This window comes from Mesoplodon densirostris, chromosome 15, assembly GCF_025265405.1.
Source record: "Mesoplodon densirostris isolate mMesDen1 chromosome 15, mMesDen1 primary haplotype, whole genome shotgun sequence".
Classification (NCBI taxonomy): Eukaryota; Metazoa; Chordata; class Mammalia; order Artiodactyla; family Ziphiidae; genus Mesoplodon; species Mesoplodon densirostris.
Window position 1 is genome coordinate 12,484,395 of NC_082675.1, and position 22,897 is coordinate 12,507,291.

The 22,897-nt window shown below is 45.8% G+C and overlaps 1 protein-coding gene across 9 annotated transcripts in view; it reads left to right on the forward strand.

Moving 5' to 3' along the window:
* Positions 1-22,897, forward strand: part of SPRING1 (SREBF pathway regulator in golgi 1) — a 127,561-nt gene that overhangs the window by 12,823 nt on the left and 91,841 nt on the right. Inside the window, exons 3-6 of one of the 9 annotated variants that reach the window (XR_009534541.1) lie at positions 1,428-1,579; positions 1,980-2,093; positions 5,012-5,176; positions 6,126-7,701. Coding sequence is in view for 7 of the 9 variants with exons in the window: in XM_060119224.1 (XP_059975207.1) it covers positions 1,428-1,579; positions 1,980-2,093; positions 5,012-5,125 (380 nt within the window). In the remaining 2 variants the exon portion in view is untranslated. The other 8 variants (XR_009534542.1, XM_060119226.1, XM_060119224.1 and 5 more) reach the window with 8 other exon arrangements.

Sequence of the window (22,897 nt, forward strand, 5' to 3'; positions counted from 1 at the left end):
CAGAAGGCCTGAGATGCTAACACGTATAACATGGAAAAGAGAAAAGGGCAGAAAGATCATTTCAACAAGTGTAATGTTTTACATCTTTCTGACACAGATCATGTGATAAGATGCTCTGTATTTATCATTTGGGGCAGAATTTTGAGGAACATGCTGGCTTATTCAGACTTTTAATTTATAACCCTTCTGAAGAAAGTGAGTAAGAATAGTTAGGAAGAATCCCAGAAACATTTAATGTGGCATTAAAATCATCCTGTCTTAATTTAGAAGACAAAAGGCATAGTTAAAACCACAACAGCAGCGATCTGGTTCTCATAGGCCTCACTTTCCCCAGTGTGACGTGAGGGCCCTTCTGGTCCCTTCCACTCTTATTTTAATGGTGCCTCCTGCTTTTGCACAGACTTTGTTTTCTGGAGTAGTTTCTGAAAACAACCTCATGCTTCACGACGTCTCATTCTCTGAGGATTAAGAAGCTGGGGCATTTAGAATGGAATGATGTGAGGAACAGCTGCTTTGCACCTGTGTGCACCTGTGGGCCCCTGTGTGTACCTATGGGCCTGGGCCTGCACCTGGGAGTTTCCCATGGGCCACATGGTGTCCCTAATGGACTTATTCTTACATTTTTCTGTCCCACTCCCAGAAGGATATAGAGAAATGTGTATTTAGCAGCTATGAACAATAAATTAGCTTTTGTGAGGAGATTCTTTTCTTAAAGTTGAGTATGAATGAATGAACTAGGTTGGAGGGGGTGTGTTTAGATGACGAATGGAGGGAATTGGGAGGATTTTTCTTCCTTGGCTATTAGAGTACTCTCATTCCCTAATTCTGAGGGGTAGTTGAATCCCTGCAATGTATACTTAAAAGGAGCCTAAATCAGTTTATAAAGGTTAGGTGTGACTACTATTTTTAAAAAATCCTTCAAACTACTAAATAAATGGTAAGTATTTAAATGTAAAAAGTATATGTAGAGGTTTTTTGTTTGTATTAAATCTAAAAGGATCTCACTTTCAGGAGTGAAAACCTTGGTTTTTCCTTTTTTTCAGATTTTTCTTTGAAAAATAATGACATTTTTCCCCAGACATAGATGAAAAATTGGCTTGCATAGGTTAGCACAGGAAAGCATAGGTGATGTGATGATTGCATCAAATACGTGACAGCAGACTAAAAGGTAATTTTAGGTAGATTAGGATATATATAGCCTACTTATAAAATGGGAGTCCATGTTTCCTGTAAACTGCCGCATGCAGGAAGCACGCTCTGATTAGACACTCTGATTCCAGGTTCTGTGGTCCTTAGGATGCCCCTGACTCCAGCCTCCATCTTTATGTTCTTTGCATGCAGGACTTTCATTGCTGCCTCGTGATCGCCCCTGGTGGGCAGGTGGGGGGACTGCTGGGTTTATACTCAGGTTAGTCTCTGACTTTCAGGTTACGTTTGTGAGAGGAAAGATTTGCTGGTAAATGGCTGCTGTAACGTCAACGTCCCTGGCGCAAAGCAGTACTGCTGTGATGGCTGCTTGTCCAATGGCTGCTGTAGCGCCTATGAGTACTGTGTCTCCTGCTGCCTGCAGCCCAACAAGGTAGGGAGAGTTGCTCCTTGTGCTGCATCTCCTTTATTCTTTCCGCCTGCATTTCACGAGGAGCATTAGAATCTTCTTGTGAGATTCTTCTGGAAATAGAACTTAGAAGGGAACCTTGTCGATGTCAGAAATGGCTGCTGTGAGGTAGCCTTTGTCTATAAGGAAAGGAGGTGGTTCCCAGTTCCTCCAGTGGTTCTTTGGCAGAATGGGCCATTGTATTCCTAATCAGATATGTAAAGAATAAAACATCAGCCCTCCTGCTCACTTGAGCTCCCCTCTCTCTCTCCTTGCCCTCCTCTTCCCCGTATCAGCAGTCTGTTAGTTTAGGAGAAATTTCCAAGGTTACCTTGTGCTTCTGAGTTTGGAATTTATTACAGGTACTGACTTTTTGTTTCCATAGCAACTTCTCCTGGAGCGCTTCCTCAACCGGGCAGCTGTGGCATTCCAGAACCTCTTCATGGCAGTCGAAGATCACTTTGAATTGTGTTTGGCTAAATGCAGGACCTCATCCCAGGTCAGAAACTGTGATGCCTCTAGCTGGGGTATTTGCTGGTGGGAGTCAGGGTCTGCAGGAAAACTCGAAAATATGCACTGGGGGCTTTTGGTCGGCTTATAATGGATAAGAGATTTAAACAAAGTTGTGTGGAGCTTTGGTGGATTGATAGTACATCATCCCTTGGTATCCGAGGGTGATTGGTTCCAGGACCCCAAATCCCTAAATGTTCATATAAAATGGCATAATATTTGCCTATTACCTACTTACATCCTCCCGTGTGCTTTAAATCATCTCTAGATTACTTACAATAACTAATACAATGTAAATACCATGTTTTGCTTTTTGGAACTTCTTGGAGTTTTTTCAAATACTTCTGACCCATGGTTGGTCGAATCCACGGATGCGGAACCCGTGGTATGGAGGGCTAACTGTATTTAGAATGTGAACATGAGATTTATACAAGTTAGGGATCTAAAATATTTATATCAAATCAAGGTCTGACTAACTTGCATCTTCCCTATCTGATTAGCTTGTCTGTATTTTAAGTGGAAGCTTAAAATTATTTTTAAGTCTGGGTGGAGTCCTAATTGTCCAATTCCTGAGAGAAGTTCTCTCTTCCGTCTTTGACTGAACTTTAAGGCTTTCCAGCAACCACTCGTTTAGAGTGGGTACTAATTTATTCTGGGACAAAGTTGTGGTTTATTTTAGGATTCAAGGGGATGGGGCAGGTGGGTGTTGAAAAATACACAGGTAAATCTGTAGGTTGCCAAGCTCTCAGTACTTTTCAGCATGTTGTCATTAAATGCTTTGCTCTTGGGCACTAAACACGGCACCAGCTGCTGAAAGCGTCTGAACGTCTTTGCCTTTCCATCATTCTGCATCCTCTGCTCTCAGCCTTTGTGATCGGGTGGTTGTTGGAGCTCTCTTTGTAAAATCACCAGACGTGTTTGTCATACGGGCGCTCTTCCTCTGGCTTCCATCCATGGTGTCTGCAAGACTGTCCTGGCTCCGTCTGAGATAAATGACTCATTTGTCATTCTCTGGAACTCTTGTACCCTCTGCCAGATTTCTGTAGTCTGCCTTTGGGTTTTACGCCACTCTTTATGTCTCTGGTCTGCTCTTAGAGCATTCAGCATCACTGGGTAAATGTTTCAGGGATTATAATGAGCATTTGAAACATGAAGAAATTCTTGATGTCCTTGTTTTGCTGGAAGAGCTTTCCATTTGAATGGGCTTTAAAGGAAATGTGGAGGATGGCTGAACCCATGACTTACTTTGATTCATACTCTCGTTCTGAGAAATGTTAGAAAAGGCCAAGTATTTTCTTTCTTTAACTGATAAAACCCAGGAGTTATTTCCAAACTTGAGTGAAGATGCTAAAATTTCAGACTTTGCATTTTCATTGTAAAGAGACATTTACCAGTTGGCGATTTGCCTTTATAAGTGTCCCAAGAAAGAAAAGATTTGGCTGCATGTCTGTAAATTGGATTAATACTTACAATTTAGATGTTTAGCCTTGGTTTTAGGCTAATTAATGAATTCTAGACTAGCCAAAAACTCAAGTTGCTTGTATGAAAACAAATTGATGAAAAATTAGCCACCAAGGATGATTCTCTATGTTAAATCACACTTTGCTTGGCCAGATGAAGCTTGTGTGGTACTGTGGGATTCGGCTTGTGTACCAGCCCTTAGGTACATAAAACTTGATGAAAGCAATTTGAAGTGCATCTCCTTCATCTCTGCAGGGTTCAGTGCCGGGGACTGAATTCCTTTGAAGCACGGGGTGCAAAACACCCATTGGATCTTAATCTGACTTAAAATACTTTGAGGAAAATTTTTTGTCTCAAGTTATCCTAGTCACAGCTAGGTTGTTAAAAAAAAAAAAAAAACTCACTAGTGTGCATAAAAGAAACAGTCCTGTGGTGACACTATGTCCATTTTCATGCCCTTCATTGGCATTCTGTGCTGAGCATCTGCCTTTGCTCCAGAAAGTGCCCTGGACCCTTTGGGTGACATTTGGAGATGGACTCACCCGGGCTCCTGCAGGGAGCGTCTGCCGGACGCCGTCCTGCTCTCTCTCACAGCGCTCTTCTCTTCCCTTTTGCCAACAGAGCGTGCAGCATGAGAACACCTATAGGGATCCCATAGCAAAGTACTGCTACGGAGAGAGCCCTCCCGAGCTCTTCCCCGCGTGACGGTGAGGGAGACTCAACCCACTGGGAGGATGTGCTGCTGAAGAACTTGTAGCCTGAAGCCCTTCTCTGGTCTTCAGGAGAAGACTTGACCTTGACCACTTCTTATGTTGTGCTCTTTGGCCTCACTCGCCCCCGGGCTTACCAGATGGACTTGTTCCGTAAAGCAGTTGGAAATGCCAGCCAGCGGGTTACATTCAAGAAAGACAAGACTGTGGGCGACCTGGTGAAGGCATCAGCACTCTGAGTGCCTCTGCTCTGCGGCTGCTCGGGGACCTGTGGGCATCTGTGTGTGTTCTCCCCGGGCCTTTCACTGTAAAGTTATTTATTGGACTTCTTCAGAGTAGTGGGAAAATTCTCATGTTTCCTATAGGAAAATTCCTTGATAGTTGAGTATATTCAAGGAGATTGTTCTTGTTGTTTTCTTGTGTTCTTGAGTTTCAAGAGTGAGATCGACCCTTCACCCAGATAAAATGTTTGGTCTCTTAGAACATGCATGTTCTCTCGAGGTGGTTTGTTCTTGGTTTTGTTTTAACAGCATCTTCAAGAGTGGGCCCTGAACACCGTGTCCTGACATCTAAAATTGTCTAGAAACTCAAATGCTGTTCCCTTCTCATCCTGTGCCAACTTTCTAGCAGCTGGCACCATGTGCTCTCAGGTTTTTTCCTAGTAGTATTTGGATATGCTTTTTTAACTATGTGCATGCACCGTTTTAACCAGAAATTCTGCCTTGTTGTCCTGGAGGGTTCTGTTCTTGTTTCCACTGCCCCTGTTGAAATGACTGGTCTGCTCAGCCGTGGGACAGTGGGAGCCTCAGGAAAGTCATCTGCTGGGCGGCCGCCTCCTCTTCTGTCATGAAAACCCCATCTTAAGGCGATTCCTCAGTGGAGATACATCTCGCAACTGACTGTAAGTGGTCGTCCTTTATCGCTTTCGGCTTCGGGAGATGTAATAGGTACAGACATTTGGTTTCCCTGTGATTTACAAAGAAGAACAAAACTCAAGTTTCTGTCAGGGTGCCCTAAGAGACTCACATCTACCCTCTGTGGACATTGGATGTGCAGGCTGCTGGTCCACATGCTGGAGGCGTCCTGTGTTTCTAATATGACACTAACCCTCTCTGGTCAAGGCTGAGAGTATTTGGTCCTCAGATCAAGACGTCGTGCCCCTCTTTGCTCTCCGGAGTCACATTACCGCACACTGTTCTTTCCCAGAGCCCCTCACTAACCCTGGTATTGGGCAAGGTCTTCCTTGTTCTTTTTCGGTTGTTCAGCGGTTGCCCTCAGAGCAGAGCACGAGCTTTACAGCCCGCTTTCAGCATTTTTATTTCAGTGGAGCTTTTTCCTTGGGCCATGTTTGCCTTCCTGTATGTTTCTGCAGTCTATTCAATGGAATAATTTCCCTTAACTCCCTCCTGTTACTTACACTTATCTTTCCAAAGTAGTTTGTCCCCCTAAGTCAACTTTCTTAGAGGGTGAACTGTCTGGCAGTTGTTTTTAATGTTAGATCCCAGGAAATTATTCATTTTGCATCAGGTTTTTCAGATTCTGTGTGTGTTCACTGGTGCTAAATCAGACTGTGTGTGAAAGTAATGGACACGTCTGCCCATTTCACCAGCTCATTACTTGTGGTAACTCAGTCTGTCTCCTGGTAGTTGTCACTGACCAGCGTCTCCTTTGAGCTTATTTGAACCCTTGGGCAATAACGTAGATTTACTGTGAAAACAGTTTATATCAAAGGTCAGCCATACCTGTTTATTCTGTATTTGAATATTGGCGAGCACGTTTTGCATTTTCACTGCTTTCACAGCCTCTGCAGCTTAGGTAGAGAATTAAGCTCGTTTGTTCCCACCTCGTAGATGAGGAAATGGAGTGAAGTGACTTCCCTGGGCCCCACGACGGAACCAAAACAGGACCTTCATCTCCGGCGCCGGGTCCACTGTCCTTCCCACCACCCCTCGCCAGCTCCAACGCTGACTCATCTGTAAACACTGCTCTGAGAGCATACAGATCTTGGTTGTCCAGGCCAGCAGAGGGGAGAGGTGGTATAAGTAACCAAATTGGGTCAATAATCCAAAGGTCATTTTCATTCAGCCCTGGAGTATGTTTTTCTGTACTCCTAAGAGGCATGTTCGCTGTTTTGGAAAGTCACGGTACTGCAGACTCTGTAATGAAGCCACCCAAGGACGTGGAACATCATGGGCCTCCCCAGGCTTCTAGCCTGGACCCCTCCCTGCTCCCCTCTCTGGTTTACTTCTGGTTCCTTCGACTGAAGGTTTTCAGAATTAGGGACCTTGTCGTAGTTTTGTATGCCCAGAGCTTAGCAAAGTGCATGATACACATCGGATTTTAAGAGAAGATCAGAGAAGGAATGAAAACACCTTTAGTTTAGAAGAAAATTTTTTTGTTATGTTTGGGGTGAAAGGTAATTGGGTAATTCAAAGCATTTCCCTCAGTTCTGAATCTTAATTGCCATGCTCGTTGCTGGAGCAATAAAGATAAGATACATTCTAACAGGGAAAGAAGCATTCTGTAGAAAAAGGCACTGCCTCCATAGGGCCTGGGACTTGGGGTGGCCCTGGATCTGGCGACGCTGGGGCTGGCGTTGAAGGGCGAGCTCAGCAGCTCTTGGAAAAGCGGGGGATAAGATTTTAGAGCAGGGTTTGCAGTTTTGGGCCTGCTCCCGGAGCTGACTTGGAGGCTGTCCAGGGAGTGCCTCAGTTGGTGAGGCTGCAAAGCCGCTGTGGGAGCTGTGTGCAAGGTTCCGAGCAAGCTGTTCCCATCGTTGGGATTTGCAGGTAGATTGTAAATGAACAGAGATGTTGCTTATTTAGTCTACTCTTTTTTTTTTTTTTTAATGGTTATTGGAGTGTAGTTGCTTTACTCTGTTGTGTTAGTTTCTACTGTTATTTAGTCTACTCTTCACAGGCTGGAGAGAATTCGGCCTCGCAGTCAGTAACTCCTTCTTATTAAGGCATGGGCTTGGGTAGTCTTTCCTCTTGAGTCCCAGGCCCTGCTCTGTGATATGGGATTGCATCTGCTCCTCGTGGGGTTGTTGTGAGGTGTTGGAGTGAGTAAAGGCCCAGTGCTGGGCATGACGTCCACATCTGCAGTCCAGTGGGGGTCTGACATCACGTAGTTGGCAAGGCGGGGATGGGTGGGCCGCTTGGGTGGAAGGGTGACAACTACAGAGTTCTAGGTATTATTTTTACTACTACTTTTAGAAGAACTCTTGCTAAAGATAATTTTTAAAATGCAGGTAATGTCAAGATGAAAGTAATAATGACCTAAAATCATGCAACCTAGAGATCAGCCCGTTTTTTTTCTCTTTCCCTCATGACTTTCTAGGCAGATATGAGAATACTTTTTCTTCTTGAAAGCAATCCTCTGATGGACATCCTTTTCTATGTGACATACAGGCCTATCTAATAATTTTTAGTGACCACCTGGTGTCAGTTTCATGGATATACCGTAATGTTATTAATCCCTGCTGAGGTCATTTAGCTTATTACTGTTTTTTTTTTTTCTTTTTTGGCTGCTACAAGTAATGCACTGATGATATGCTTTCACATACATGTTTGTATGTTTATTTGAGAATGATTTTCACCAACTTATACTCCCACCTAAACTATGTGGGGAGTGGGACTTCCCCAGTGGTCAGTGGTAAAGCATCCGCCTTACAATGCAGGGGAAGCAGGCTTGATCCCTGGTCAGGGAAGGAACTAAGATCCCACATGCCGTGGGGCAACTAAGCCCGCGCGCCACAACTACTGAGCTCGCAAGCCTCAACTAAAGAGCCTGCGTGCCGCAAACTACAGAGCCCACACGCCCTGGAGCCTGCACGCCACAACTAGAGAAGAGAAAACCCGCACGCCACTACTAGAGAGAAGCCTGCGCACCACAACAAAAGATCCCATGTGCCACAACTAGAGAAGTGAAAACCTGCACGCCACTACTAGAGAGAAGCCCACGCACCACAACAAAAGATCCCACGTGCCACAACTAAGACCTGACACAGCCAAAAATAAATAAAATAAATTAAGTATGCGGAGAGTGTCTTTTGTCATATACCTAAGAACCCCTTGGTATCATTTTTTAACTCTTTTTGCTAATGGACCTCTATGTTCTAATTGATATTTAATTTCTTCCCATATTTTGATTGGGTGTTTATCTTTCACATGTGGTAAACTGCTCTTCTTGACCTTGGCCAGTTTTTCTTTTGTTGGTCTTTTTCTTACAGAGCGTTCTTCACTGAAGGAGGCCTTAAACCCCTTTTCTTGTTTTTTTCGACCTTGCATTACTCAGAATCAAGTGGCTCACTTGTTAACTAACTTTTCCAGTTGAGATCGGCCAGCAAATGGGGGCAGTTTTGCCCCCAGGGAACAGTTGGCAACGTCTGAGACATTCTTATCACAGCAGAGGGCAGGCGGTATGTGCAGTGGGTGGAGCCCACCACTGCCCCCACGACATAGAGTCATCCAGCTCCACGCATCAGCAGTGCCGGCCGAGGCAGAGAGGTCCTACTCTCGGGTCACATTTTACCCGCTTCGGTTAAACAGAAAACCTACCAGGAGCTGAGAGCGGACTTGATTATTTCGCTGCCCTTGCCTTCTGCTGTGCGCAAGTGCTGCTGATTAAATTGCCCTGGAATCCCATAGGACGTGCTGCTTCCTCCCTGGTCTCTACCAGCCCAGTGCTGCCTCCAGGAATGGCATTGTTACTCTGCGGCGGCATCCCTCGCGCGCTGACACAGTCCAAGTGCAGACACCTCCCGTGGGCAGAATGACCAGGTTTACAGAGAGCCCCCTCCCCTCCTGGCAGATCTGCCCTCCCCATCCCCCTACAGTAGCTCTTTGCAAGGAGGGCCTTTGGGGGTGGGGCAAGGGGAAATGAGTCACTACAGATTCCATTCGGAAAACTGGTCATTCTACTCTAAAAAGGTACCACATAAGTAAGTAGTAATAATTAAAAGAAAAAAGAATCCAGTGGGATTGTGAGAGTTCTTTCCTACACAGCACTTTTCCGGACTCTGGCATCAGTGCATTGCCTTCCGGGCCCTTTGCCTGTGTGGACTCTTGTTGCGTAGTGTGTTGTCATGGTGTGAGGACAGTTTTGGGTACCGGGATCCCCCTTTTCGCTCAGTCACATGTTTGCAACATTCAGCGTCCAGTCAGCTTACACAGACATGAAGAGGAACAGGTGGCCCCCCAGGGCCTGAGTGGGGAACAACAGGGGTTGTGTTTGTGCGGCCGACTCCGTGTCCCGGCAGCCCCTCGCCATGTACCTTCAATTGTACAACTCGATTCATGTTTGCTGTTAGAGCTGAACTGCTGGACTTTTTAAAAATAGAAGTACAGGGCCTCCCTGGTGGCGCAAGTGGTTGAGAGTCCGCCTGCCGATGCAGGGGATACGGGTTCGTGCCCCGGTCTGGGAGGATCCCATATGCCGCAGAGCGGCTGGGCCCGTGAGCCATGGCCGCTGAGCCTGCGCGTCCGGAGCCTGCGCGTCCGGAGCCTGTGCTCCGCAACGGGGGAGGCCACAACAGTGAGAGGCCCGCATACCGCAAAAAAAAAAAAAAAAAGAAGTACAGCCTTTGATATTATAACAAACAAAACAACTGACCAGTTAAAACCAGCGGGCCCTGCAGTCAGTCAAATGTTTGGATAGGGGTCCAGCTGTATTGTTTCTCAGGAGCGCACAGTCTGTGGGCTCGGAGGAACCAAAACATATCACTGCTAGAAATGCATTTTGTTTCTAAGTGGGTACTTTCCAAGTTTTTGGTAGGGTCAGTAGTTCCTCAGGTCTTCGGACTTTCTAAATTCATACATTTTTTTATGCAGCATAGAGTAGGCAAGCTCTGGTTAGCTTACATCTGGTTATCAAAATCAGAAGTGTTTGCTAAATGAGAAAAAGTGGGGTTGGCTATCAGTTAAATTCAAGATTTCAGACTATGTTGGTCACATGTCACTATTAGGAGGAGTGTGTGTGTGTTTATAAGTGTAACAGCAGAAGTCTGTGAGTAGCATCCTAATTTTACTGATGAGAGCACAGGCATTAATGACCTTGAGTAAATTAACCTCTTCTGGCTTTGGTTTCCTCATTTGTCAAAGGACGGTGATTGCTAAGGTGTCTTGCAGATCCAAAATTCTGATTTTTGTGCCAAAGATCCTGCCGCGTGTTAAAGTAAGACCAGAGCCCAGCAACTTGGTCCGTGGCTTTGATTTTCACTGGGTAAGTGGAGACCAGTCATCTGGAGCGTTTTCTTCAAATCAGGGCTTCCCCTTCTCTCTTGAAGATTTCAACTGGGGCTCACCATTTTTTGCCTTTTTCGCCTCAGATTTTAAATAGAGACCATATTCTTCTCTGCTGGGACCAACTTATTATGTATTGCTGCTCTGCACCTGTGAAGACAGCTGCTGTGTTTTCCATCATAAAAACAGCTGCCTTTTGGCAGGGAAGCCCAGAATGTGCTATGTAGCTATACCTTAATACAGTGCTAAATTATTTAGGCATGCTTAACCTGAGATGCTCAGAGCATCTTGGAATTCCTATTAAGGGCTTCTGTAGTCATCGCTCAGTAAAAGGTTTCCCTTTCATTTCTTTCGTGATTACTAGGCAGAAACCTGAAAATGTAGGGAATTACATTTTAAAATATAGAAAATTACAAAGATACTAAATTGTGCCACAAGAGTCAGATCCCCAGCCCCCAAAGATAACCACTAATTAAAGTTTTTATGTAAAGTTATCTTCTTTTCATACATGAATGTGTATTTTGTGTTAGTACATAAACAAAGGTAGGATCCTGCTGTACATAATATTTTAAAACAATTCTTGTTGTGTTGGCTTAACCCAACTATAGCTAATTAATTTACAGAGCGGGAAAAGTACACATTTTATTTTATTTTTTAAATTTTTATTTTTTAATTTTTATTTATTTATTTTTTTAAAAGTACACATTTTAATTGAGTCATCTGGCCTCTAAAATAAAGCCAGGGTAGGATTGAAAGCCCTTTTAGAAATGCATACAAGTTTGTCATTGCATTTCTGCATCCCTTTTCTGTCTGATTTTTACGTAGTGGGGAGACAAGTCTTTGTGTTCTTCACAAATAAGTTACAGACATTCTATTTCAGCCAGAGATGACTTGCAGGAAATGTGCTGAGGTCAAAGCCTGTCACGGCAGAATCCCACTTTCCTGAGAGAGCTAAGAGAAAAAGATGGGGGGGGGGCACTCTGAATCTCTGAAGTATGTCATTCATTTCAGTGAATCACTAACTGCAGAATTAAAAAAATTAAAAAATATTTAAAATGGCTGGGAAGGACACATGGGGACCGTCTTTCTGGATGTCTAGTTTGGGGAAAGGATGAGCTGAGCTCAAAGCAGCCAAGTTTCCCCAAAAGCCAACTCTGCTTTGTCAAGTTTGTGGCCCATATGATGGTTTTTGAGGGCAGGAGGATGTCATTTTCTAAAGATGTTCCCAGATGCTCCGTGGGCTGCTATTTGGAGCTGGAATCTTCTCTGCTCACCTCCATAGTCTCAGAGGCCTAGAGTCCCCCCCGCCACCGGCATGTGCTGGACTCAGTTTCTCTCGGGAGGTTTTTGTCTGGGCAGCAATCCAGGGCGTGCTCCGAGAGCTCAGGCCCTGACACCCGTGCCCCTCCTGAGCTTTTCCTGCAGCCTGCTGAGTGCCAGCTTGGAGGCCTGAGATAAATAGTCTTGCAGCTGCTTAGCCGTCAGCCGGGCTCATTTATCTGACACAAATAAGCTCATTGACCTGATTTAGTGCAGGGAGGAACTACGGAGTCAAGTCCAATATGATCTTAAAGCCCTGTCTTTTCACCGCAGCCTTTTCAGACCTTCAGGGATGGCCACTGAATTAAACCATGGTCGTGGGCACTCTTTCAAGGAAAGAATGAGGAAGAGAGATAGGAGGAAGGGGAGAGGAGAGAAGAAGGAGGTGCCAGGGGCACAAAGAGCAGTTGCTTTCTGTGCCACTTGGTGGCACCAATTCCTTAGGTTTTCTGTCCTCAGCATAGTCCTTGTCGGGAGACTGTGGGACCTGTGCCTGAGTGGATTCCCTCTCCCTAAGACAATGAAGGACCATCTGGTCGTGACGACAAACCAAGACTCTTTCCCGGGGCCTGTCGATTTTGTGCACAGGGACTCAGGGGAGTATCCATTGCAAGGAGAAGGAAATAGATCTGCTGCTGGTGCCCTCGAAGCCCCCAGGCTTAACTCAGTGCCCGTGACTGCCCCCTTCTTCCTCCTCTCCCGTTCACCAAGGCAAAATGCACAATAGTCTCTTGACCATTCCTACCCAGACAAAAAACATTTGCACCATCACTTTCACACGGCACTGTCTTCTGAGGCCGGTATTCTTTCTCATCTTCATTTTAAGAACAAGGCTCTGATGCTCAGGTTAAATTTTGCCTCAGGTAATACTGTTAGATGCCAACTTCAGAGCCCTGGAAGGTGCATGCGGGCGCAGCCTAGGAACACTGTGATAGGAACACTGTCTTCCTGTCATTTCTGGCGCTAAAGGCCTCTTATTTAATCCTAACAACCACGCCTATGAGATAGTAGGTCTTTTTATCCTCATTCTAAAGAAACGAACTCAGATTAATTTCTTCGCGTAGGGGAACACTGTCTTAGTGGTTTAAACCAGGATAGTGACGGAACCCAGATCTTTTTTTTGCTCTTGGACCTGGACTTTTAGCCCCTGAACTTTTAGCCCAGTAAGTGCCATACTGGGCTCTGAGCTCTGAGCAGGAGGCCCTAGATGAAGGAGGGGTTATTTGCTCTGAAGCTTGCTGTTTGACCTTGGGTTTGGATCATCCTTGATTTAAGCAGAATGTTTCAGCTCGCTGCTAGTCCTGCCAGGAAGGGTTTTTGAATAATGCATTGAAAGGGGATCTTAGCCTTTCAGCACAACCCAGGTGAGAGGGCTCTATCTTAACATTCTTTTTCCCACTGAGCAGAGTCCTTATAATGGGCTGAATTGTCTCCTTCCAAAATCCATAGGCTGAATTCCCAACCCCAGTGCATCAGAATGTAACCTATTTAGAGAAAAGGCCTTTGAAGAGGTGATTAAGTTAAAGTGAAGCTGTGAGGGTGGCTTCTAATCTAATAGCACTGTGTCCTTCTATGAAGAGGGAGAGACACCAGGGCTTCAAGAAGGCAGCCGACTGCAAGCCAAGGAGGGCCTCAGGAGAAACAAACCTACTGACACCTTGATCTCGGACTTCCAGCCTCCAGAACTGCGAGAGAATAAATTCCTGCCGTTTAAGCTCCCCAGTCTGTGGTATTTTGTTATGACAGCTCTCACTGACTGATAAAATCCTTGAAGGAAATGATGCTGAGTTACTACGCAAACGCGAAGGACAGCACGGGGTAGGGAGCAACACTGAGCTGCATTGCCGGAGTCATCTTGGCTCCAGTGTGTCTCTTCTTTTCTGGGCCTGTTTGCCCATCTGTGAAAGTGTACATGGGAGCACGTATGAGGGTCCTTCCAGCCCTGGCATTCCAGGATTCTAGTTGGTAGCTTCAAGACCTGGAAAGTGCTGCTTTGAACCTGTGGTGTTTCACTGCAGGGAGATTTTGCCCCCCAGGGGACATAAGCCAATGTGTGAAGACAGTTTTGATTGTCACGACGTGTGTGTATAGAAGTACTGTGGGCCTTTAATTGAGGCACAGCCCCCACTGTCCACAGTGTTGAGGTGGAGAAACCCTGGGTGAAACTTTTTTGCCCCTTGAATGGTGATGACGTGGAATTGCCAGCCCCAGTCATTCATTCAGCATGTATGTACTTGGCATTTACTGCGTGCTTAGCTCTGTGCTAGGGAGTACAGAGAGCTGGAAGGCAGTCTTCTGGAATTTCAAACCGAGTTGATCCTGAGCCTCTGGTTTGGGGAACGTAGTGGTGTCGATGCTACTGTCCCCCTTAGGATAAACTGTCACTTTGGGTTTCCAGAGAAAGTCTTTTATGCTTGGACATCCAGGAACCATTTATTTAGTCCCACCTCATTCATAGGCCTACACTAGTATAGCTTGTTTCTTTTCAAAAAGGATTTGAGGAAACTGTATTTGTACGTAGTACTGATGGATAAAACAGATTAAATTAGACCCAGTTTAAAAGCGACTGTGCCCGCAGGCAGTTGCGAGACAGCAACGCAGTGATGAACGCGCACAGACACGCACGTTTCTACGTGTCCTGAAGTATAAAGTGACATGTTGCATTACAGAAAATCAGAGAAGAGAACAAAAGCTTTCGTAATCTTTCCATTTGTAGATAACCACTATCGGTGTGCATCTCTTTTCATACACATGCACATATATTCATATATTGAACAAAAAAGAAAATTGTGATCCTGTTTTACCATTCTGTAACCAAATGAATGACCCTCGAATGGGGCTTTGACATCTGATTTGGTGATCACAAGGCAGAGAAAGTGGCCTGCGCGCCAGGCTGGCTGTGGAGTTACAGAACCAAGGTCCCTGCCCACCAAGAATGCATGGATTCAGGGAGGTGGGTGAAGGCCCACATTTCATTTCACAACTTCAGGGGGCATCATTCATCTGGTAACAAAGAGAATGGCGTGTTCCACACCACCCCTTGCCCCTCTCCCGTTGTGTGACCCAGCAGCCCTAGAACTCTATTTTTTGTAGCAGCTTTGTTGATAATACAATTAGCTTACCATTCAGTTCACCCATTTAAAGTGTACAATTCAGTGATTTTAGTATATTCACAGAATTGTGCAGCCATTACCACAATCAATTTTAGAACATTTTCCTCACCCCAGAAGGAAGTCCCATACCCGTTAGCTATCGCCTTCCCATTTCCCCCCAATCCTTCCAGCCCTAGATGACCACTAATCTACTTTCTGTCTGTAGATTTGCCTATTCTGGACATTTCATATAAATATAATCATACAATATGTGATCTTTTGTGACTGGCTCCTTTCACAAACATGAAAGCACCATGTTTTCATGGTTTGTCCAATTATAGCATGTATCAGTACTTTGTTCTTTTTTAAAAATTTATTCTTTGAGATATTCATACACCATACAGTTCACCCTTTTTAAGTGTACAGTTCAGTAATTTTTCCTATTCACCAAGTTATGCAGACACCACCACTAATTCCAGAACATTTTCATCTCCCCAAAAGAAACCCCATACCTGTTGGCAGTCCCTCCTCACTCTTCCTCCCTGCCAGTCTGTGGCAACAATTAATTTACCTTCTGTGTCTACGGATTGACCTGTTATGGATATTTCATATAAATAGAATCATACAGTATGTAGTCTCTTGTTACTAACTTCTTTCACTTAGCATGTTTTCAAAGTTCACTCATGTTATAGCATGTCTCAGTACTTCATTCCTTTTTATGGCTAAATAGTATACCATCATATGAATAGACCACATTTGCTTATCCATTCATCAGTGGATGGGCATTTGGGTTGTTTCCATTTTTTGGTTATTGTGGATAACGTTGCTGTGAACATTTGTGTATAAGTTTTGTGCGGACATACACTTTCTGTTCTAGGCATATACCTAGAAGTGGAATTACTGGGTTATATGGTAACTCTATGTTTCATCTTTTGAGGAACTGCCAGACTGTTTTCCAAAGCAGTTGTACCATTTCACATTCCCACCAGCAGTGTACGAGGATTCCAGTTACTCCATGTCCTTGCTAAGACTTGTCATTGTCTGTCCTTTTGATTGCAGCCATCCTAGTGATGATGAAGTGGTATCTCATTGTGGCTTTTGACTTAGCATATCCCTGATAGCTAATGATGTTGAACACCTCTTTGTGTACTTAGTGGCCACGTGGACATCTTCTTTAGACAGATGTCTATCCTAATTCTTTGCCCATTTTAAAACTGAGTTGTCTTTTTATTCTTGAATTGTTCGAGCTCTTTGGATATGAGCCCCTTATCGGGTTCATGATTTGCAAACATTTCTCCCATTCTGTGGGTTGACATTTCACTTTCTTTATGGTGTTCTTTAAAGCATAAAAGTTGTAATTTTGATGAAGTTCAATTTAACTGATTTTTCTTTGGTTGCTTGTGCTTTTGGTGTCATGTCTAATACCACTTGATTTGTAATGAATGATAATATTCCTTGGAATAGATATAACATAAAAGGATAATTATTTGATACTAACTTGCATAATGTTTTAATGCCCTTATCCCTACCTCCACCCCCAATAACTTTATTCTGGTGATATCTGGAGTTAGACCTCAAGCCATTTGCAAATTTCGTCAGATCCCTGTAGCCTTTGTAAACACATCATTGTTCCTCCTGTCTCTTTCCTCCCCTGGAATGTGCTTAACGATGCCCAGACCTCTGCAGTGCAACTGACAAAGTGCACAAGTCTCCAAGCAGCACAACTTCAGGTGCCCTTTGTCCCTGTGATTCCATCGCCAACGTTGCACTAATGCAACCTTGTGGGACCACGTCGCCATCTTCTGGCAAAGATGGGAAAGTGCAATGCCAGGAACTTGAACGTTCTGTGGAAGGTCTTTTCCTTTTTTCCCTTCTCTGTGGTAGATTGTCAGGTACCAACTAATTGTTTTCATTCCGACCTACTTCTGTTGCTTTAAAAGGTTCTTCCACCTTTGGAGGTAGCGTTTAAAGATTCAACAACCACTTATGAAAACCAAATCTGTTTTCTATAAGACAGGGAAGCTTGTGTGTTTCTCATTGTACAGGCAGTTCCTGGTGTGTGAAACATTTCATCATTGAGTAGAAAGCAATACTTTACGTTAGGTGAGGAAAGGAAAATGAATGCAAGTCATTTCTCTTGTCATATGGGTCATATTATCATATTTGTTGAGTCCCTGATAGTCTAGGACTGTCAGGTGTATCATTATACCTTCTCCCAGCCCTCCCAGGTATACCCAGGTGTATGTATTGTCCCTGCTTTGCTGATGAGAGTGAGGCCTTGGAAAGATAGATGACCTTTGTTTTCTAGGACAGAATGGGCAAAAACTTTTCTTTTAATGAACGATAGAATGGTCGGGATGTGAAATCATTAGTATCCAGTATAATGCCTTATACTTTATTTTAATAGGTCTTTATTGAATGAATGAAAAAAATAAATTCTGTGACCTGACTCCTGACCTACTTTCTTTTCACCACATCCAGCTGCTTCTCCTGTCATAAATGCCTCGTCATTTCAACAAATATTTGCAGTGTTGTTCAATGAGAGAACAGGTGTTTATAACTTTCAATCTTTAATAAAAGGAGTAAAAATGTGATTTTTTAAAAAATGTGCAGAAAAACACACAGATATTCATACCAGTGTTGTTCACAACAGCCAAAAAGTGGAAACAATCCAAATGCCTGTCAAAAGATGAATGGGTGAACAAAAATGTGGACTATCCATACGATGGACTATGATTCAGCCATAGAAAGGAATGCGGTACCGACACAAGCTACAGCACGGACGACCCTTGAAAACATGACGCTGAGTGAAAGAAGCCAGTCCCCGAAGACCACATGTTGTATAATTCCATTACAACACATGTTGGGGTGGCTGCACAACTCTGAATATACCACGAATACACTTGAAATAGGTGTGCATTTTATATTTATATTATGTCCCAATAAAGCTGTTTTTAAAATGTGTACAAGAAGCTTTGCAAAGGGCTGGTGTGTGTGTTGGGGAGAGGTGTTGTGCTTGGGACCCCCACGGAGGAAGTGGAACCCAGAGTGGAGAGCTAGGCTCAGCCAGAAGGACCTGAGCTTAAACTCCAATTGTGCCCCTGACACGTAGCATCATTTTACCCTAATACTTAGCTGCTCTGGAGTTTGGTTTTCTTATTTGTAAGACAGGCATGACAGTACCCTCCTCACAGGCTCTTTTTGGCTTAAATAGATTATGTATGTAATGTTTCTTGCACATGCCACGTTCAGCAAATATTCATTTCTATCTTCCAACCCTGAGTTGCTATGATTCTGTGACTTTCAGGCTGGTGAACGGGCTGTTAAGCCCCTTTGCCTTCAGAAGCTTCTAGTGGGCAGTGCAGCTGAGTGGATCCAAAATGTGAAATGAGGGGTTTGGACTAAGCTAAAAGCCTGGCCATTTGCAGGAGTCTGTGGTTTCCTTGTTTAGATGCCCTAAGTTAGCGGTCTGCTTGAGCCCTCTGTGGTCTACACTGCAGGACCCCAGTCCTGCCCATGGCGGTTTGCGAGTCTGTGGGACACACACGCATTGTTCTCTGATTCTGAAAGGCCTGTGCAGCATCTGTAAGCAGAGCCCTTCTCCTGTCTGCCGGTCACCCCCAGCTCTGCCTCCCCACTTCCTTCTTCAAGGGGCCGATTGGCAGAGGGGCCTTGTTATAAGGGGGACGCTGGGAGTGTTTCCAACAGCAGAGTTTTTCTTTACCCTCCTCGTAAAGCAGTTTTGTCCTGGATGAATAAGGACCCTTCAAGCTACTCCACACAGAGGCAGATAAGCATGTACCAGTGAGGCTGGGGGAAAAATGGAAGGGGGTGTCTAGAATGTCTCTGCCACCCCCAAGCCGACAAGTCACATCAGTCCTGCTGTCGGACACCTCTGGACCAGAGGAATTGACTCCATTGGTGACCCCTGACCCCTCCCAACAATCCTAGGCAACCCTGGGACCTGGCGAGCTCCATCCCTGTGCTCTTCCTTGAACTAGAGGTCTCACCCAGTGGGCGATGCGCAACACAGGGGAGTGAATTCTGAACACGGAATTTTCAGATTGGGTGGTGGGGCCTGGGGAGGGAGGGATGTTGGGGATGAATTGCAGGGGAAGGCTGGTCCTGCGATTCTTACGAAAATGAAATAAAAGGGAGAAAGAGTCTATTGGGTTTTGACATTTCCTAATTGTCACTTTTACACTGGGGGAGTAAATCCAAATTGCCCTCTTTTTAAAATTACATAACCCTTCTCCTGTCCAAGGACACTTATTCAGAGGCCTTCATTTGGGGTCTTGTGCTAATAACCGTAATGAGACTCTGAGAGGAGGGCTGTGGGGCCAGGACCAGAATGGGGGGGTTTGAATAGGGGGAACACTGGTTAACGGGGGTTGGTCCTCCCTTCTGGCCCTCAGTAGAGGGAGCGTTGTGTGGCAGCACTGAACGGAGTCTCGAAAGACGTAGTGAAACAGCACAGCATCCCTGCGAAGCAGGTCATGTTTCCCACTTTACACAGAAGGAAACGATCCATGAGAGGGGATGCAGTTTACCAGGCCCGAGGAGCCAGGAAGTGGGGCTCCGACCCAGCCCTGCATTTTGATGCGATGCAACGGCCTTAGGCAAGAAGTGGCTTAAAATGAAGGCCATCTGTGCCCTTTCCCGGGCCCTCTCTGCCCTTCTGCCAACAGCATGCACATGTCCAGGCTGAGCCCCTTGTCCTGTACGAAGAAGGTTTTCTCCCCACGTGGGTGTGCTGGTTCTTGTTTGGGCCTAGAGTGCAGAATCTCAGAAGCCCTATTGATGACATAGACACCTGGAGATGGATGCATGAGATAAGCCTGGTCAGGGCCAGGGGCAGTTTGACCCTCCCAGGGGGAAGATCACAGTCAAGGCAGATATGAAGTGCAGGAGTCAACAGACTTTCTCTGTAAAGGGCCTGAAGGTAAGTATTTCCAGTTTTGAAGTTATACGGGCTCTGTTTTAAATGTTTACCTTTGCTGTCATAGCTTGAGTGCGACCAAAGACACTATGTACACAACTGGGCTTGGCTGTGTTGCAATAAAACTTTATTTACACAGGTTGGGGGCCAGATTCAGTCTGCAGGCTATAGTGTACTGACCTCTGGCTTAGCGAACCAATGTTAATTGGTCAAACTCCCTTCTTAGTGTTGTCCTTTATTTTAGAGACAAAGTGCTAGAAAAGATGGAGTCTTTTCAGTGATCCCTAGAAGGTTGCCAACAACCATGAAAGGCCACCTTCAGAGAAAGACCTCCACCAAGTGAAAGCAACAGGAATTCGGAGCTTTTACCCTCCAGCAGATGCTCAGAAATGAAGATTCTACTTTCTTCCCATTGTCCCTCAACGGAAGGCTGGGTGTTTTAATTAGCTAATGTTGGCAAATTGCTTTGAAGAAGATTGTAAAACGTTTGTGCTACAAGTGCCAAGAATCCTAATTAGCTTTCCTTAAAGATACCACCTGGAAGTGTGATAGCTTGTTGCTAGAGGTCCAAGCCAGCAAGAATAACCTGCGGACCCCAAACCGGTTTTTAAGCAAACACAACTGAATACAATCGGATCTCTACATCGACGTCACATTTTCTTCCTTCTGCCGAATCTGCTTCCTAGCAGCTGGGATATTAAACCATGAAAGTCTGCTAGCGACAGGGGCATGAAACAAATTAACCCATCCATTTGTTGCCGCCGATGTTGCCTTTTGGATTTTTAGCTTGTGCGTTGGAGGCCCTGCCCGGCGTGTCAAGGTTACAGGGAGGAGGAGGCTGGCAGCCACTTAGTCATACAGCAGGGCTGGCTCCCAGGTCCCCCAGTCTGAGAGGGACGTGTATATGCTGTCGCTCTTAACAGCTGGATAAGGAATTTGCTCTCCAGCACTCTTGTTCCATGTGGTGGCAGCGGTGACAGCAGCAGCATCTGATCTGTGTCACCATCAGAAGCAAGTGAGACGTAGTTAATATGGACCTTAGCCACTGACATGCATTGATTCAGATTCTCCAGGCTCTGATGAAGTCCTGCTAAACTGGTGGGGCCGGGCCCTGTGTGAGAGGATGTGGCAGGGGGCGGGGGTGGGGAGGGATTCCTCAGCCTCACCACTGTTGACATTTGGGGCCAGACGATTCTTTGAGGTGGGAGAGGCGGAGGCTCTGCTGTGCACTGTAGGACGTTGAGTAGCATCCCTGGTCTCTACCCACTAGGTGCCAGTAGCAGCCCTCATTCCCAGTGGTGACAACCCACAATGTCTCCAGACACGGCCTAATGTTCCCTGGAGGGGACAGTCGTCCTAGTTGAGAAACACTGGGTTAAGGGGAGGAGGGGGGCATGGAGTCACGTTTTTCAGGGATGCACTTGGACCAGGGACCTAGTGGAAAGTGGGCTCCAAGCATCACTCTTGACTCCTCTGTCACACCCTCATCCAATCCATGAGCAAGTCCCAAAGGCTCTACCTTGACGGCATGTTCTGTACCAGGCCACTTCTTGCCACCTCGCCTCTCCTTCTCTTGTTCAAGCCCCTACGTTTCTGGTCTAGATGATACTAGCAGCCTCCCAGCTGGTCCTGCTCCCCTTTGCTCCCCATAGGCAGAGGGACTCTCCGGAAAGGTAAGCGAGAACATCTTACCATCTTGCCAGGAACCCCCAGGCTCCCTCGCACTTACACTGAAATCCCCAGTCCAACCAGGTGCTGTGCCCTGTCTGCGCCTCCCCTCTGCCCATAGACGTCCTTCACTCCCCTGGGTCTCTGCTCAAATGTCCCTCTCCAGGGGCCTTCCCGCACCCCTATCCTGAAGAGCACATCTCTGCCTTCTCTGTGCCAGGGGTCCTCAGCCTCGGCACTAGTGACATTTGGGGCCAGACGATTCTTGGCAGTGGGGGCTGTCATGGGCATTATAAGATGTTGAACAGCATCCCTCTCTCTTCCCCACCAGATGACAATGGACCCCCCCACCCAATTGTGACAACCAACAATGTCTCCAGACATTGCCCACTGTCCCCTGAGAGGCAGCATTGCCCTGGTTGAGAATCACTGCTGTCCTGCAAGTGTTTTTCTTCACGGTTCTCTCCGACAGGACATCCTGTTTGTCGTCTTCACTGGAATGCAAGCTTTAGGAAGGCAGGACTTAGATTTTTCCCCTGCTATATTCTCAGGGCATAGAATAGAGCTGGGGACATAGTAGGTGCTCCGTAATTGTTGTGTTGAATGTTATGAACTTCATGCTTCTGAGCAACCCGTGAGGTGATGGGGTCATGGATAGGGGCAGGACTGACCGGCAGAGTGTGTCTTACTGGTTATAGACATCGAAATGCTGTGCCTTGGACACCTGCAAGCTCTTTAAAGCACAGAGAAATCTTTGGGAACCCTAAGCCAGGGCTCTGGTGGAAGGGCAGCTACAGAGCCCCTCCCTGGAAGCGCTTATTCCGGGGCTAAGGTGCATTTTCCAGGGGCGCCCAGATGAGCCTGCAGACCACACTTCAAGAGACACTAGGCTCTGTTGAGAGTAAATGGTCTCGGGCCAGCAGACCTTTCTCGAACTGAAGGCTTTGTGTGGTCTGGAGAGCCAGCGAACATTCTAGCTTCTGTTCGTGGGTGCATTGAGGAGTTCTTTCCTGGCTACAGGTGGTACCTGGAACTTGGCTGATGAGGGCGATTCTCCTCCTTTCCTTCATCCCCCTCTCTCAGCATCACCAAGACATCCAGATGGATGGCTCTGGTTGGGTGTGGTGAGCCCTACAAACACAGCCATGCATCAGCGTCATGCGGGGGTTGGCCATGTGCAAAGCCACTTCTTCCTCCTTCTGGTGCTACTCTTCTAGCTTCTGGTGTTTGCATGTTATTTCTCCCACCCTCTATTCATAGTGGAGGGGACATACTGTAAAGTGTAGCAATTATGAGAAATCTGACTTCAAACTGAGACTCTTCCACTGGCCACGTGACTTTGGCAAATGACTTAACTTTTT